General features: G+C 44.3%; 1 protein-coding gene across 1 annotated transcript; it reads right to left on the bottom strand.

The window, feature by feature from the left end:
• Positions 1-55: 55 nt before the first annotated feature.
• LOC311115305 (PHD finger protein 13-like) lies at positions 56-11,866 on the bottom strand. Its single transcript, XM_084190495.1, has 5 exons — positions 11,471-11,866; positions 10,345-10,443; positions 6,994-7,194; positions 6,444-6,891; positions 56-6,273 (listed from the first exon to the last, which is right to left on the bottom strand). The coding sequence occupies exons 1-5, from the start codon at positions 11,513-11,515 to the stop codon at positions 6,041-6,043; spliced, it is 1,026 nt and encodes a 341-aa protein (XP_084046621.1). The 5' UTR covers positions 11,516-11,866; the 3' UTR covers positions 56-6,040.
• Positions 11,867-16,188: the final 4,322 nt, after the last annotated feature.

Here is a 16,188-nt window from a genome sequence, read left to right as displayed (position 1 = left end):
CCCAGGATAGCGATCATTCTTGCAAGTACAGGAACAATGAAGAGACCTTGGAAGGTGGGGTTAAAATCTTCCTTAACTCTTTATTTACAATAGTTTACAATACATAGTTTCACAGAAACGGTTTGCACCAGACACCACATTCTCAGTAAGGGGTTTTCACAAAGCGGGATCAATGAGTTAGCGTTCTAACTATCCTAAATATTTTGAAACATTTAATACACCCGTTTTTTTTTTTTAAAGAAATTGTTCTAGTATGACTGACTTATCAGTAACCCATATTCATCTTCTTATTAACCATAGTTAATAACTAACCCATTGCTCTTGGTTGGTTGAAAGCCCAGCCCAGACAAGCATTCAGCAGGTGTATGTCCAACATCAGTCAGTTAGACAGTGACATCGTGATATATGGCTTACAGTGCCTTCAGAAAGTATTCACAAAAATGAAAAGCTGAAATGTCTTGAGTCAATAAGTATTCAACCCCTTGTTATAGCAAGCCTAAATAAGTTCAAGAGTAAACATTTGCTTAATAAGTCACAATAAGTTGAATGGACTCACTGAGTGCAATAAGTGTTTAACATGATTTTTGAATTACAACCTCATCTCTGTACCCCACACATACAATTTTCTGTAAGGTCCCTCAGCCAGAGTGAATTTCAAACACAGATTCAACAAAAAAGACAGGAGATTTTCCAATGCCTCGCAAAGAAGGGCACCTATTGGTAGATTGATTTTTTTATCTCCCTTTGATCATGGTGAAGTTATTAATTACACTTTGGATGGCATATCAATACACCCAGTCACTAGAAACATAGAGGCGTCCTTCCGAACTCAGTTGAGGATGGAAACCGCTCAGGAATTTCACCATGAGGCCAATGGTGATTTTAAAACAGTTACTGTGGCTATGATAGGAGAAAACTGAGGATGGATCAACAACATTGTTGATAGTTACGCCACAATACTAACCTAATTGACAGAGTGAAAAGGAAGAAGCCTGTACAGCATAAAAATATTCCAAAACATGCATCCTGTTCGCAACAAGGCACTAAAGTAATACTGCAGAAGATGTGGCAAAGCAATTACATTTTTGTCCTGAATACAAAGTGTTATGTTTGGGGCAAATCCAATACAACACATTACTGAGTACCACTCTCCATATTTTAAAGCATATTGGTGGCTACATCATGTTATGGGTATGCTTGTAATCATTAAGGACTGGGGAGTTTTTCAGGATAAAAAAGAAAACAGAATGGAGCTAAGCCTAGGCTAAATCCTAGAGGAAAACCTGGTTGTCTGCTTTCCACCAGACACTGGGAGATGAATTCACCTTTCAGCAGGACAATACCCTAAAACACAAGGCCAAATCTACACTGGAGTTGCTTACCAAGACAGTGAATGTTGAGTGGGCGAGTTACAGTTTTGACTTAAATCTACTTGACAATCTATGGTAAGACCTGAAAATGGTTGTCTAGAAATGATCAACAACCTATTTGACAGAGCTTGAAGAATTTTGAAAATAATACATGGGCAAAGGTTGTGCACTCCAGTTGTGGAAAGCTCTTAAGGGACTTACCCAGAAAGACTCACAGCTGTAATCGCCACCAAAGGTGCTTCTAGAAAGTATTGACTCGGGTGTGAATACTTATGCAAATTAAATATTTCATTTCCAATACATTTGCTAAAATGTCTAAAAACAAGTTTTCACTTTGTCATTATGGGGTATTGTGTGTAGATGGGTGAGAAAAACATATCAATTAAATCAATTTTGAATTCAGGCTGTAACACAAAATCTGGAATATGTCAAGGGGTATGAAGACTTTCTGAAGGCACTGTATATATGAAGTTGACAGAAACAACAATATGTACACATCAGCAAGCTTGGACTTGACAACTGGTGAAAACATGAATATTTGAAAAAGCTTAAATTCTGAACACAGTCAAAATGCAAAACAGCTTGAAGAAGCGGACACTTCTCCAGAAACTCCAAAATGCATTATCAAACCCCAGAGAGCCTGGTAGTGATCAGGTGAGAGATTAAACACTGATGTGCGCGAATGAGTACACCAGGAGACATGGGTAGGGTCAGGAGTTGTCCTGACCATGGAAAACTCTGGGTCCTCGTTATAGCCTACAAAACGTGTTTTGTGGTCGTGTCAGATAGTCAGGAAAAGCGCAGGAAGCCAAACACACCCCATGTATAGAGCCCTAACCCAGACTAGAGACACTTGCGCAATGGTTTTGATAATGTATTGATTGATGGCTGAATAAATCCTACATTGGCCCCATAGCTCTCTAACCTATAGGACTAACCTGAGGGGACTGAGAAGCAAGGGGCAGAGACAATGGCTGTCCAGAAACAACCCCTGGCCCCTGCTCCCTAGGGCACTTTACTTGAAGTTCCTGGGGATAGGGGCTTGTTTCTGGACTGGACCAGTGACATCACTCTACATAGCAGCGTGGGCGCTTTCGCTCACCACACACACGTTGATGCATTTTCTCCACCCAGGAATCTCTACAAAGTCACAACAATGTGTAACCATTAACCCACTGGGGTCTGTTCAGGACCATTAAACTGTTCCCGACATCGTAGTGTTTGTGAGTGGAGCTTAACTGAATGATTCTTTCCAACAGTTAAAATAAAATCCTGAACACACCCCTGACACGGCATTGCTTATAAAAACTCTAAATAAAACACTACCTGGTTCTCTTTATTGTGGAAAAATAAACTGAACTCGTCACAAAACGTAGAAGATGAAACAACTGAAATGGCTTCAGGAAACACAGCCAGGAACGTTTTTTTTATTTATTTTTTTACAGGGAAATCATTTCCACAAAGTTTTTCTTCAGATGTTCTAACTGAAGAGGTAAAATATTTGATTGAGGAGGCCAGCGGTAGGTACAGCCCCTGGTCTAAGATAAAGAACTAACTCATTCTTCACGGGTTGCATGTTTCGTCACAATATTGTTTTAAACGTTCGTGTTGGACTGATTCCCGACTGAGCACTCTACTCAATGCATCGTCAATGAGCGCTGATGAAGATTTCATCAAAAGTGTATTACAGTGGCTTGGAAATACTATGACATTCAAATAGAGGCACATAATTAATAGAAAAAACCTGTCATAATTTTGATGTCGCCAGATTGACTTTAGTGCAGCAAAACGTTAGCTAGCTAACTAAAATTGAGGAGAGGCCACCGGATTATAGCTAGCTAACGTTAGCACTGCTAGCTATTTTTTACATACTTTGCTATCTAATGACAACATTGCATTCTGTCTAAAGTAAATTTGATGACATGATAATATGTCCTACTAAATATTTGACTACTTTAGCAATGTCATCATTTTTCCCAGGCGCTATAGTGTAATTTAGACGAAATTGTAGTTCGCCTGGTCCAGAATGACTGGGTTGATCACCACTTTAGGGCACCACTATGGCGCCGCCAGCAGAGGGCGGCTTGAGAACGTTCATAACAATGGCATGACAACCGAGTGACGGCGGTGCAACTGTCAAATACACGCACACGGTGTACAAAACATTAGGAACAGCTTCCTAATATTGAGTTGCCCCCCCCCCCCCTTGCCCTCTGAACAGCCTCAATTCGTCCGGGCCATGGACTACAAGGTGTCGAAAGCGTTCCACAGAGATACTGGCCGATGTTGACGCAACTGCTTCCCACAGTTGTGTCAAGTTGCCTGGATGTCCTTTGGGTGGTGGACCACTCTTGATGTACACGGAAAACTGTTGAGCGTAAAACCGAGCAGCGTTGCAGTTCTTGACACTCAAACCGGTGCGCCTGGCACCTACTACCATACCCAGTTCAAAGGCACTTAATTATTTTGTCTTGCCCATTCTCCCTCTGAATGGCACACATACCCAATCCATGTCTCAAAGCTTAAATATCCATCTTTAACCTGTCTCCTCTCCTTCATCAACACTGTTTGAAGTGGATTTAACAGGTGACATCAATAAGGGATCATAGCTTTCGCCTGAATTCTCCTGGTCAGTCTATGTCATGGAAAGAGCGGCTTTGTACGCTCAGTGTATGTGTGTGTAGGTTGTCTATGGCCAGCACTCACTTGATGGAGAAGTGTTGATATGAAACGCATCAAGTATATCTTTGTAGTATGGGATAATTCCTTGCTGTAGTCTAGAGCACCATTTCAAGCTCTGTCTATTGAAGGAAAAAGTTGAGCTTGTTCCGTTTATCTACACTGAACAAAAATATAAAAGCAACATGTAAAGTGTTGGTCCCATGTTTCATGAGCTGAAATAAAAGATCCCAAAAATGTTCCATACGTACAAAAAGAGTATTTCTCTAAAATGTTGTCCACAAATTTGTTTACATCCGGTTAGTGAGCATTTCTTCTTCGCCAAGATAATACATCCACCTGACAGGTGTGGCATATCAAGAAGCTGATTAAAACAGCATGATCATTACACAGGTGCACCTAAAAGGCCACTAAAATGTGCAGTTTTGTCACAACACAATGCCACAGATGTCTCAAGTTTGTGGGAGTGTGCAATTGGCATGCTGACTGCAGGAACGTCCACCAGAGCTGTTTCCAGATAATTAAAATGTTCATTTCTCTGCCAGGCCAAATGTCGTTTTAGAGAATTTGGCAGTACGTCCAACCGGCCTTACAAACACAGACCACATACATGTATGGTGTTGTGTGGGCAAGCGGTTTGCTGATGTCAACATTGTGAACAGAGTGCCCCATGGTGGCGGTGGGGTTATGGTATGGGCTGGCATAAGGTACGGACAACAAACACAATTGCATTTTTATCGATGGCAATTTGAACGCACAGCAATACCGTTACGAGGTCCTGAGGCCCATTGTCATGCCATTCATCCGCCTCGATCACCTCATATTTCAGCATGATAATGGACGGCCTCATGTCGCAAAGATCTGTACACAATTCCTGGAACCTGAAAATGTCCCAGTTCTTCCATGGCCTGCATACTCACCAGACGTCACCCATTGAGCATGTTTTGGATCCTCTGGATCGATGTGTACGACAGTGTTCCAGTTCCCGCCAATATCCAGCAACTTCGCACAGCCATTGAAGAGGAGTGGGACAACATTCCACAGGCCACAATCAACAGCCTGATCAACTCTATGCAAAGGAGATGTGTTGCGCTGCATGAGGCAAATGGTGGTCATACCAGATACTAACTGGTTCTGATCCACACTCCTACTTTTTTTTTTTTAAGGTATCTGACCAATCCCAGTCATGTGAAATTCATAGATTAGGGCCTAATGAATTTATTTCAATTGACAAATTTCCTTATATGAACTGTAACTCAGTATGTTGCGTTTATATTTTTGTTCAGTACAGAACATCATTATCTACAGACCCTCTGCTTGAGGCTTTAGACAAAGGCTTCACTCAGACAGACAGACAGACGTACCAACCCCTAGTTGAGAGGGTGGTTGGGGGCGGAGAAGGGGTTGGCAACTCACCTCACCCTTTTAACGCATGAAAAAAGTGCAAAAAGCCAACGGCCCAAAATGCACACTGTTGGGTGGCAGCTCTAAGGGCCATTCTCTGACAGTTTAAGAGTGAAGACAGGTTTCCAATGTTCATGGGAGATGGAGTCTCTATCCAGTCTGAGCCAGCCGATCAGCCAGACTAGACTACGGAGTCCAACCCTACTGGTCAACTATTGTACTACTGCTTACTACAGGCAGACAGACATTCAGTGATTGCCTTATGCACACAGAGTCTGGAAGGAAGCAGAGAGAAACCGTCATATAATAAATTTGAAATAGCACTCGGATCGGTTCAGTTTGGGGGTGTTGAAGACCTCGAGGGGCTTAGTCAATAGGGATGAGAGAAATAGGGAAAAAGGCATGGGGTAGGACTGGGGTCAGGGGGTAGAACTGGGGTCAGGACTGGGGTCAGGGGGTAGGACTGGGGTCAGAGGCAAAAGGAAAGGGGTAGCCTGGGGCATGGGTTACGGGAGCGGGTTGGGGTTAGAACCGGATGGGGCATGGTCTAAATGCAGGTGAGAGGGGTGAAGGGGTTTGCCATGGGGTCAGTCATGAAGGTGTTTGCGGGGGCCAATGCGTGAGCGGTATGAGCGGCGGGTGTCTGCCAGGCCCAGTGTGTCTCTGCAGCTCTGACACGTATACGTCTCGGGGACGTGGGACTTCCTGATCTTAGCACAGGACAGGTGGATCCACGTGTTACACTGGTTACACTCAATCATGGCCCGGCCCGCAAACGGCTTCATACAGAAACACGTCACCAGGTCCCACGAGTCATCATCTGAGCGAAAGAGAGTGGGGAAGAAACAGAGGTCCATCACTACAACATGCAATAAAACATTTACATGGGATTAACTGTCAGACTGCTACTTTAAAACAGGCAATGTCATCACAACAATGAGTTCTGTAACTTTTTTGCAGCATTTACATAACATTAACATAATTTCTTACCGGAGTCCACCATGATGTCCTCGTCCTCTCGGGAGCCATCCTCGTCTCGGAACACCACCTGTTTCCCCTGTCGGATCACCGTCCTGTTCCCAGTAAAACCCTCCACCCTCTCCACCTTCACCACGCCCTCCACCAGCCCCCGTCCCTCCCAGCACTCCCACTTCTCATTGGGCTCCTGCTTACAGGGGGAGGAGTTATTCATGTGGGAGGGGCTGGGCAGGCGGTGAGGGGACGAAGGGTGGAGGGGGATGATGAAGTCATCCTCAGGCTCGTCTTTGATTGGTCGTCCTCCCAGGGGCAGGGAGAACTGTGGCTCTGGGCTCGTTGCGTAGGCCTGTTGTGCAGAGCTCGGCTCGCCGGTCTGGCTCTCCCGGTTCTTCCTCCTCTTCTTCAGTTTGTCGGCTTTCCTCCGGTCATCTGGGTGCAGGGAGGACGCTAGATGGCCATGCTGAGAAAGAGGAATGAATTTAGGGTTAGGGAGTATGAGAAAGGGTTAAGGTTAGAATTAGAGGTTGAAATTGTGCTAGTAGATCAAAAGCACTCCATTTACATCTTTCCTAACATGGCTGGATAGTGAGGCCCCAGGGTGGATTCCCGTGGGACGGGGTCGTTTCCTGTTCTTGTCCTGCGAGGGTATGGGGAGCCGCGGGGGGCAAGAGGAGGGGGGTTCAGGACCGGGGGTCCAGCCATCACTGTCTGCTGTACTGCCTGTACTGTTGGGGGGGCTGGAGTTACTACGCAGAGGAGAGTCCTGGAGAGGGAAAAAAATAAATGGTGATAAAAGCCTGTATGTGTTTACACAAAAGGCATCTCTTACAGAGGAGAATGGAGGTGGGCGTGAAGCTGTTGATACAATCCATTGGCCACAAACACCACACTCACACACTGATCCAATACAAATCTGAGACCATTTTGAACCAAAACAGGCATCAACAGTAACTTCACAACACTTCCACAATAATATGGAACTGCATATGTTATACATGGCCTCAGTGACACCACTACATATGGTCATAAGGATAAAAAAATCACCCTGTCTTACTCTGAGGTTCTCGGTCAGATAGACAGACACAGCACAGAGAATTAGCACAGGTCTATGGATGAGGTACAGTACGGCCCTGGTTGATCATGTCGAAGGTGCTGGTGTTGGGTCGAGCTGCTCCTCTTGCCTGAGCTGAGGGGGTCAGGGGACCCTGGTTCCATTCCACCCCCTTCCCCTGGTTGTCTCTGCCCCATCAGGGACCCTAATCTGACAGGTCTAGCTGGCAGGTGACAGCAACAGAAGCTCCATTCAGCCTGTTGGAGGACTAGGTGGTGCCATCACCAGATTGGTTAATTCTATCCCATCCTTAAAAAACTGTGAACACTACAGAGAGGCTAGGGGAAAGGGTCTAGGGGCCAAAGAAGCACAGGGCCAGGGATGAGTATGGAGAGACTTGTTGGCCCTCTTACCCTGGGAGAGGGGGCAGGGCTGTGTTAGGTGCGTGTCCCTTCAGGAGAGACAGCAGCAGATTGGCTAGCGAGGGACAAGGGGCGGGGCCCAGCAAGGAAGCTGCCAGAAGCCACGCCTCCTCCAGTTCTGTGGATCAAATAGAGCGTCAACACAACACACCACACCGGGGAGGGAGGGGATAACATCGATACAGTCAGCATGTCTAGGGTCGCATTCAGGAGGGTGCAACACTATGAACGTTTCAGATAGAAATGTAATGCTTTATAGAGCTGCCATGACTCCCACGGCTACATGCCAGACACTGCATAACCTATTTCTATCTGAGCGTTCCACAACGTTGTAGCTTACTGAACAAAACCCAGGTACTATGGTGTAACAGAACCACGACCACCCAGCAGGAAAACAAAATGCCACTTTCACTGTGACTAAGTGAATGTGATGTTGACTGTATCTACAGTTGAAGTCAGACGTTTCCATACACCTTAGCCAAATACATTTAAATTCAGTTTTTCACAATTCCTGACATTTAATCCTAGTAAAAATTCCCTGTTTTAGGTCAGTTAGGATCACCACTTTATTTTAAGAATGTGAAATGTCAGAATAATAGTAGAGATAATTATTTATTTCAGCTTTTATTTATTTCATCACATTCCCAGTGGGTCAGAAGTTTACATACACTCAATTAGTATTTGGTAGCATTGCCTTTAAATTGTTTAACTTGGGTCAAACGTTTCGGGTAGCCTTCCACAAGCTTCCCATAATAAGTTGAGTGAATTTTGGCCAATTCCTCCTGAAAAGAGCTGGTGTAACTGAGTCAGGTTTGTAGGCAACCTTGCTCGCACACACTTTTTCAGTTCTGCCCACAAATGTTCTATAGGATTGTGGTCAGGGCTTTGTGATGGCCACTCCAATACCTTGACTTTGTTGTCCTTAAGCCATTTTGCCACAACTTTGGAAGTATGCTAGGGGTCATTTTCCATTTGGAAGACCCATTTGCGATCAAGCTTTAACTTCCTGACTGATGTCTTGAGATGTTGCTTCAATATATGCACATAATTTTCCTTCCTCATGATGCCATCTATTTTGTGAAGTGCACCAGTCCCTCCTGCAGCAAAGCACCCGCACAGCATGATGCTACCACCCCCGTGCTTCACGGTTGGGATGGTGTTCTTCGTCTTGCAAGTACCCCCTTTTTCCTCCAAACATAATGATGGTCATTATGGCCAAACAGTTCTATTTTTGTTTCATCAGACCAGAGGACATTTCTCCAAAAAGTACGATCTTTGTCCCCATGTACAGTTGCAAACCGTAGTCTGGATTTTTTAATGGCGGTTTTGGAGCAGTGGCTTCTTCCTTGCTGAGCGGCCTTTCAGGTTATGTCGATATAGGACTCGTTTTACTGTGGATATAGATACTTTTGTACCCGTTTCCTCCAGCATCTTCACAAGGTCCTTTGCTGTTGTTCTGGGATTGATTTGCACTTTTCGCACCAAAGTACATTCATCTCTAGGAGACAGAACGCGTCTCCTTCCTGAGCAGTATGACGGCTGCGTGGTCCCATGGTGTTTATACTTGTGTACTATTGTTTGTACAGATGAACGTGGTACCTTCAGGTGTTTGGAAATTGCTCTCAAGGATGAACCAGACTTGTGGAGGTCTACACATTTTTTTCTGAGATCTTGGCTGATTTCTTTTGATTTTCCCATGATGTCAAGCAAAGAGGCACCGAGTTTGAAGGTAGGCCTTGAAATACATCCACAGGTACACCTCCAATTGACTCAAATGATGTCAGTTAGCCTATCAGAAGCTTCTAAAGCCATGACATCATTTTCTGGAATTTTCCAAGCTGTTTAAAGGCACAGTCAACTTAGTGTATGTAAACTTCTGACCCACTGGAATTGTGATACAGTAAATTCTAAGTGAAATAATCTGTCTGTAAACAATTGTTGAAAAATTATTGTGTCATGCACAAAGTAGATGTCCTAACCGACTTGCCAAAACTATAGTTTGTTAACAAGAAATGTGTGGAGTGGTTGAAAAACGAGTTTTAATGACTCCAACCTAAGTGTATGTAAACTTCCGACTTCAACTGTATATTCACAACACTAGTTAGGGGCGGCGGGTTAATACACACAGGGAAAGGAGGGCAGTGGGACTCCAACACACACAACAGTTGTGTAGAAAATAGCAAAAGCTCGGAGCGGCCGCTCCATGATCCACAAACTACACACACATCTGAGTCCTACCCCTGGTGTCTGGCCACTAACCTCAAAACAATGCGTTACACACACCTCAAAATATAACCAGTCAGTGTTGTATAGTAAGTCCCAGTTCTGCCTAACTATTCAGAGCAAAGAACCCAGACTGTCAACTACAAGGGGCTGTTGATAAAAGGCATACACGCATGTACGCACAAACACCAACTATGACTGGGTTTCCTTTACTCACCTCCTGGGGATATGGGATATAGCCTGCATATGCCAACACAAAGGTGCAGAACTTATTGAAGTCCTCCACCGTCCGCCTCCTGTATGGTGGACTCAGCCCCTGTAACACATGAACAACACATCAGCAGGAGGTCGAAGCCAGCGAAGACATTCTGAATTAAAGAAACATTTTGTGAGGTTTGCTCTCTTAGCTGTGGTTCACTTGTAAAATACATTGATAAAATGTTGCATATGAACGGACTAAAAGGGAATATAATCATGACATTTAAGTGCTAGCACGCTGACTGAAATTATACACGAGATTGGGTTTAAACCAGTGCCATTTGACAGCAGCTTGCTAACAATCTTGCAAACATGGAGCTAACTAGCTACAGTAACGTTTTAGCTAACGTAGCTACAAATGCCAACACTCAGGACTACGATTGGGCGCTAACGTTTACGTTGAAGTTTTGATTTAGTTGGAAACACGAGAAGGACAGTTACTAACTAACTAATGTTACCTGCCTAGTAAAATACCTTAACGGCGGTGCCAAGATGGCGATTGTTGCTGAGCTAGATAACGTTTGCGTGGACAGAGGTAGCTAGCCAGCTAACGTTAGCTAACCTTGGCTAAACGTTAACTAACATTGGCTAAGCTTACCTAACACCGTTTTTAGGTTACGTTAGCGAGATATGCAACCTCATGTTTTCATCATAACCACAGCTTTGTCATTACGTTAAAGACGACAATTTAAATGTACACTACTGTAAGACGACTGAAACGGTACGGTAGCTAACTAGGTAGCTAAGTGTTAACTAACAGTTTGCGCCTGTGATTCTATTCATACAGATAAAACAAGATCAACCGTAAAACAATAAATAGCTAGTTAACGTTATACTGTAACGTTACGACTGAAGCGTGACAGCGGCTGTTTAAAGTAAAGACAAGCTAAGGTAGCTAACTGCCTAGTTAGTTAACGGTATGATCACAAGCACTAACTGTTTTCAGCAGTCGTATATACCATTATAGTTAACTAGCTATCAATAGTTAGCTAAATAGCTAGATATCAATAGTTACCTAGCTAGCTAATATTAGCTAAGCGCTAGCATTGTGATAACTGGCTAGTTAAAATATTTAGCTAAGTTACCTCTGATCCAAATGCATGGTGTGACGATGAAGTAACGTTGTCCATCTTTAAAAAGTGATACTTTCTGTATACTGTAGCTAGCTAAGTTATCTAAATAATATAATTAGCTAGCAATAAACGAAGGTATGCAGCAGTGCACAACTAATTATGGTGTCGACGTTCAAAACATTGCACTGTGGTTAGCTAGCTAACTGTTAGCTTACGTTATTCTAGCAACAAACACACTGCAGATAATGTTTCACCTTGGCCTAGACCCCGGGATATACTTGGTAATACATTCTAGTTATAAGACAAATGTTGCCGTATCTCTTGAACAAAAACGGTTTCGCCTAGCTAGCAGCCAGCTACATCGAGTCAATCTCGTCACGCTACGCTGTCAGTGTCCCGGTTGCTAGTAACTGCCTGACTGTCACTCAAACTCTGACTTGTCAAAGAGGAAAGGACCCGGTCGAGAGAACCGCCTCCTCAAAAAAAGAAAGAGGGAGCTGAAGTGGGGTTTAAAGGGATATTTCACTCAAAAATAATATTTTAGTAGCTATTCTGTTTTGTTAATAAGTCCACTGTTGATATTATCCCAAAAATTCTGTTTGGATTTGGATTGGAGAGAGGGGAGGAGAGATAGTATAGGGAACCATCAATACAAATATATACAGTAGGCCTACTAGTGATCAACATTAGCAGCAGCACAAAGTATAGCAAGCCAAGTTGCCTAATAAGTAAAGTGCTCTGTGCATTCTTAGATCCTCTCGTCAAGAACATATCAACAATGTGCTGAAAAAAATACAAAAAACATCATCACCTTTATCAACAACATATTACCATCGTCATCATTTACATTTTTGTCATTTAGCAGACAATCTTATCCAGAGCGACATACAGGAGCAATTATGGTTAAGCGCCTTGCTCAAGGGCACATCAACAGGTTTTTCACCTAGTCGGCTCAGGGATTTGAACCAGCCACCTTTTGGTTAGTGGTCCAACGCTCTTAACCGCTAGGCTACCTGCCACCCATCATCATCATCCCTAGGAAACCTCATTCTCTTCCCTCTATTCAAAAGGGCAATGGCCATAGGTGTGAAGGAGTGCTTGTACCTGTTAGTCTTAACAGTGGGGAATCTAAACCCAGAGCCAGAGGGTAGGACCTGGAACTCATGGTGTAGGGCAGTGTTTCCCAAACTCGGTCCTCAGGACCTCAAGGGGTGCATTTGGTTTTTGCCCTGCTGGACTCCCGTGATCTTACTGCCCACGTTCACTATTCTAGCTAGTGCATTTTTAGCTTTGACACTAAGGTTGCCGTACCAGCAAATCAAAGAGAATGTTAAGACAGACTCTATGTACGACTTATATAAAATAGAGTCATCAAGGTCCTGTCTACCTGGAACTTTGTCAGTTTCCTGACACAAAAAAGGCATTGCTGACCCTTCTTACACAACATGTCAGTGTTACGCTTGAAGTTCAATTAATTATCAATCATTGTGCCCAAATATTTGAAGTTGTCTACAGTGTCTACCACCTGGCCCTTGATGATAGTGTTCTGAGGGGTAAGAAGTTGACTCACATTACATTTACATTTTAGTCATTTAGCAGACGCTCTTATCCAGAGCGACTTACAGTTAGTGAATACATTTTTTTTTTTTTTATACTGGCCCCCCGTGGGAATCGAACCCACAACCCTGGCGTTGCAAACGCTATGCTCTATCAACTGAGCTACATCCCTGCCGGCCATTCCCTCCCCTACCCTGGACGACGCTGGGCCAATTGTGCGCCGCCCATGAGTCTCCCGGTCGCGGCCGGCTGCGACAGAGCCTGGATTCGAACCAGGATCTCTAGTGGCACAGTTAGCACTGCGATGCAGTGCCTTAGACCACTGCGCCACTCAGGATAATGGCTCATATCAACACCATCATCACAGAAACCCTGAACCCACTCCAATTTGCATACCGCCCCAACAGACCCACAGATGACACAATCTCTACTGCACTCCACACTGCCCTTTAGTACCTGGAGAAAAGGAACACCTATGTTAGAATGCTGTTCATAGACTACAGCTCAGTGTTCAACACCATATTGACCTCCAAGCTCATCACCAAGCTAAGGTCCCTGGGACTGAACACCTCCCTCTGCAACTGGCCGTGCACAACTCCAAAACCATTATCACGTTTGCCGATGACACGACGGTGGTGGGCCTGATCACCAATGATGATGATTCCGCCTATAGGGATGAGGTCAAAGACCTGGCAGTGTGGTGCCAGGATAACAACCTCTCCCTCAACGTGGGCATGACAAAGGAGCTTAACGTGGACTACAGGAAACTGAGGGCTGAACACGCCCCCATTCACATCGACGGGGCTGTAGTGGAGCGGGTCGAGAACTTCAAGTTCCTCTGTGTCCACATCGCTAAGGACCTATGATGGTCTAAACACACCAACACAGTCGTGAAGAGGGTACGACAACGCCTCTTCCCCCTCAGGAGGTTGGAAAGATTTCGCATGGGCCCTCAGATCCTCAAAAGTTTCTACAGCTGCACTATTGAGAGCATCTTGACTGGCTGCCTCACCGCTTGGAATGGAGTCCAGTGTGTGTGCATATAGTCAAAAAGTGTCAATGCAGATAGTCCGGGTAGCTATTTGGTTAATAGCTACCCGACTGCAAGGCGCTACAGAGAGTAGTGCGTACGGCCCAGTACATCACTGGGGTCAAACTCTCTGCCTTCCAGGACCTCTATACCAGGCGGTGTCAGAGGAATGCCCTAAAAATTGCAAAGGCTCCAGCCACCCAAGTCATAGATGAGTTCTCCGGAAGTATGACTTAGGACAACATGACTTGCACACCGTATTGAGATACTCCTAATTTTTCCTGATCTAGATGGGGATATAAAACTAAGGATATAAGATAGAGGCCAGCGTATAGTATAATCTTTTTATGGCCTTGATGTTTACTTGAGTGATTGAAGTAATTGAAGATGCAATCATGGCTCTGTATAATACTGTGCGTTGCCGTGAATTAGTTTTGGAGACTGTGATAAGACCCCTGATGGCATGGCTTGTGGGAAATGTATGGGTGTCTGAGATTGCAGACAATCTGACATTTTCATAATAGTAATATTTCTCATAAAAACTACAAGAGATGCAATTAATCTCTCTTCAACCAGGAAAGACTGGCATGCTGCTCTGTTTTCTAGATCTTTCTTTGCTGCACTAATCTGTTATTATGCGAGTCGTCCAGCTATGTTGTTATCAGTGGCGGTCAGTGCCGTTTATGATGAGGACAAAAACAATTTTTATGAGCATGGCCTTATTTCTATTACAGTATATTGGATGACTGTCATTCATATTCCATTCACCCAGTTCAAATGTAACATCACTACGTTTAGGCTACTACGTGATACTAACATTTTCCTTATACCCATCATGAGGTTGTTACAATCAAGCCTATGAATGAAAGTTTACAACGTAGATGCACACAGGTCGAGAGAAAATATTGAGGTGACAGACAGTGGCACATGGACAGCGACACATTCAATACCGCCTTGCACACTCTTGCCTGCATCTAGCTGATCTAGGGTGTAGAAGAATGGCGCTGGAGGGGATGTCTGCTGTTTTATGGACTCTTAACCAACCGTGCTATTTTGTTTGTTTTTTCACATTGTTTGTAACTTATTTTGTACATAATGTTGCTGCTACCGTCTCTTATGACCGAAAAGAGCTTCTGGACATCAGAACAGCGATTCTCACCTTGAACTGGACTTATCATTTTTATTTAATGAGTCGGACGAGAGGGATTTGCTCCAGACACCCGACAGGGCCCTCATCCCCGTCATTCGCAGTAGAAAGAAAAGGAGATATCGCGGAAGGAGATCGGGGTGCCTGGTAAGGAGCCGGCGATGAGTGGCTAATCTGCCTTTGCCATCGATACTATTGGCCAATGTACAATTGCTTGATAATAAAGTGGACGAGCTACAAGCACGTATACTCACGTCTGTAGCCATGAAGTGCTTTGAAAGGCTGGTCATGGCTCACATCAACACCATTATCCCAGAAACCCTAGACCCACTCCAATTTGCATTCCGCCCCAACAGATCCACAGATAATGCAATCTCTATTGCACTCCACACTGCCCTTTCACACCTGGACAAAAGGAACACCTACGTGTCTGTGACTTAGGTGGCTGGAGTCTTTGACACTTTTTAGGGCATTCCTCTGACACCACCTGGTATAGAGGTCCTGGAAGGCAGAGAGTTTGACCCCAGTGATGTACTGGGCCGTACGCGCTACTCTCTGTAGCGCCTTGCAGTCGGATAGCTATTAACCAAATAGCTACCCGGACTATCTGCATTGACACTTTTTGACTATATGCACACACACTGGACTGGACTCGACCCACACACACACACAACACGTACACATAGGCACACATTCGCAACACACACACTTCCACACTCATCACATACGTTGCTGCTACTGTCTATTATCTATCCTGTTGCCTAGTCACTTTACCCCTACTTATATGTACATTTATCTACCTCAATTTCCTTGTACCCCTGCACATTGACTCAGTATTGATACCCCACGTATATAGCCAAGCTATCATTGCTCATTGTGTATTTATTCCTCACATTCAGTATGTGTATATGTGTGTGTGTAGTAGGGGCAGAGGGAGAAGCTGACTGTCTGTGTCCACTGACCAACATTTGTGCTGAGTGTGATCAGTGTTCTGCT

The sequence above is a fragment of the Coregonus lavaretus genome, assembly GCF_964263955.1.
Source record: "Coregonus lavaretus genome assembly, contig: HAP1_SCAFFOLD_4700, whole genome shotgun sequence".
NCBI lineage: Eukaryota > Metazoa > Chordata > Actinopteri > Salmoniformes > Salmonidae > Coregonus > Coregonus lavaretus.
The sequence above is the reverse complement of the archived record's forward strand: the minus strand, read 5'-3'. Positions and strand labels throughout refer to the sequence as shown.

What these genes read in the sequence shown, in the direction of transcription:
- LOC311115305 (XM_084190495.1), bottom strand. Translation starts at nt 11,515, where the DNA reads ATGGACAACGTTACTTCATCGTCACACCATGCATTTGGATCAGAG. An exon ending in ATATCCCATATCCCCAGGAG is followed by an intron (nt 7,195 to 10,344) that starts GTGAGTAAAGGA and finishes TTCCCTCTCCAG; the next exon opens with GACTCTCCTCTGCGTAGTAA. An exon ending in GGACATCATGGTGGACTCCG is followed by an intron (nt 6,274 to 6,443) that starts GTAAGAAATTAT and finishes TCTTTCGCTCAG; the next exon opens with ATGATGACTCGTGGGACCTG.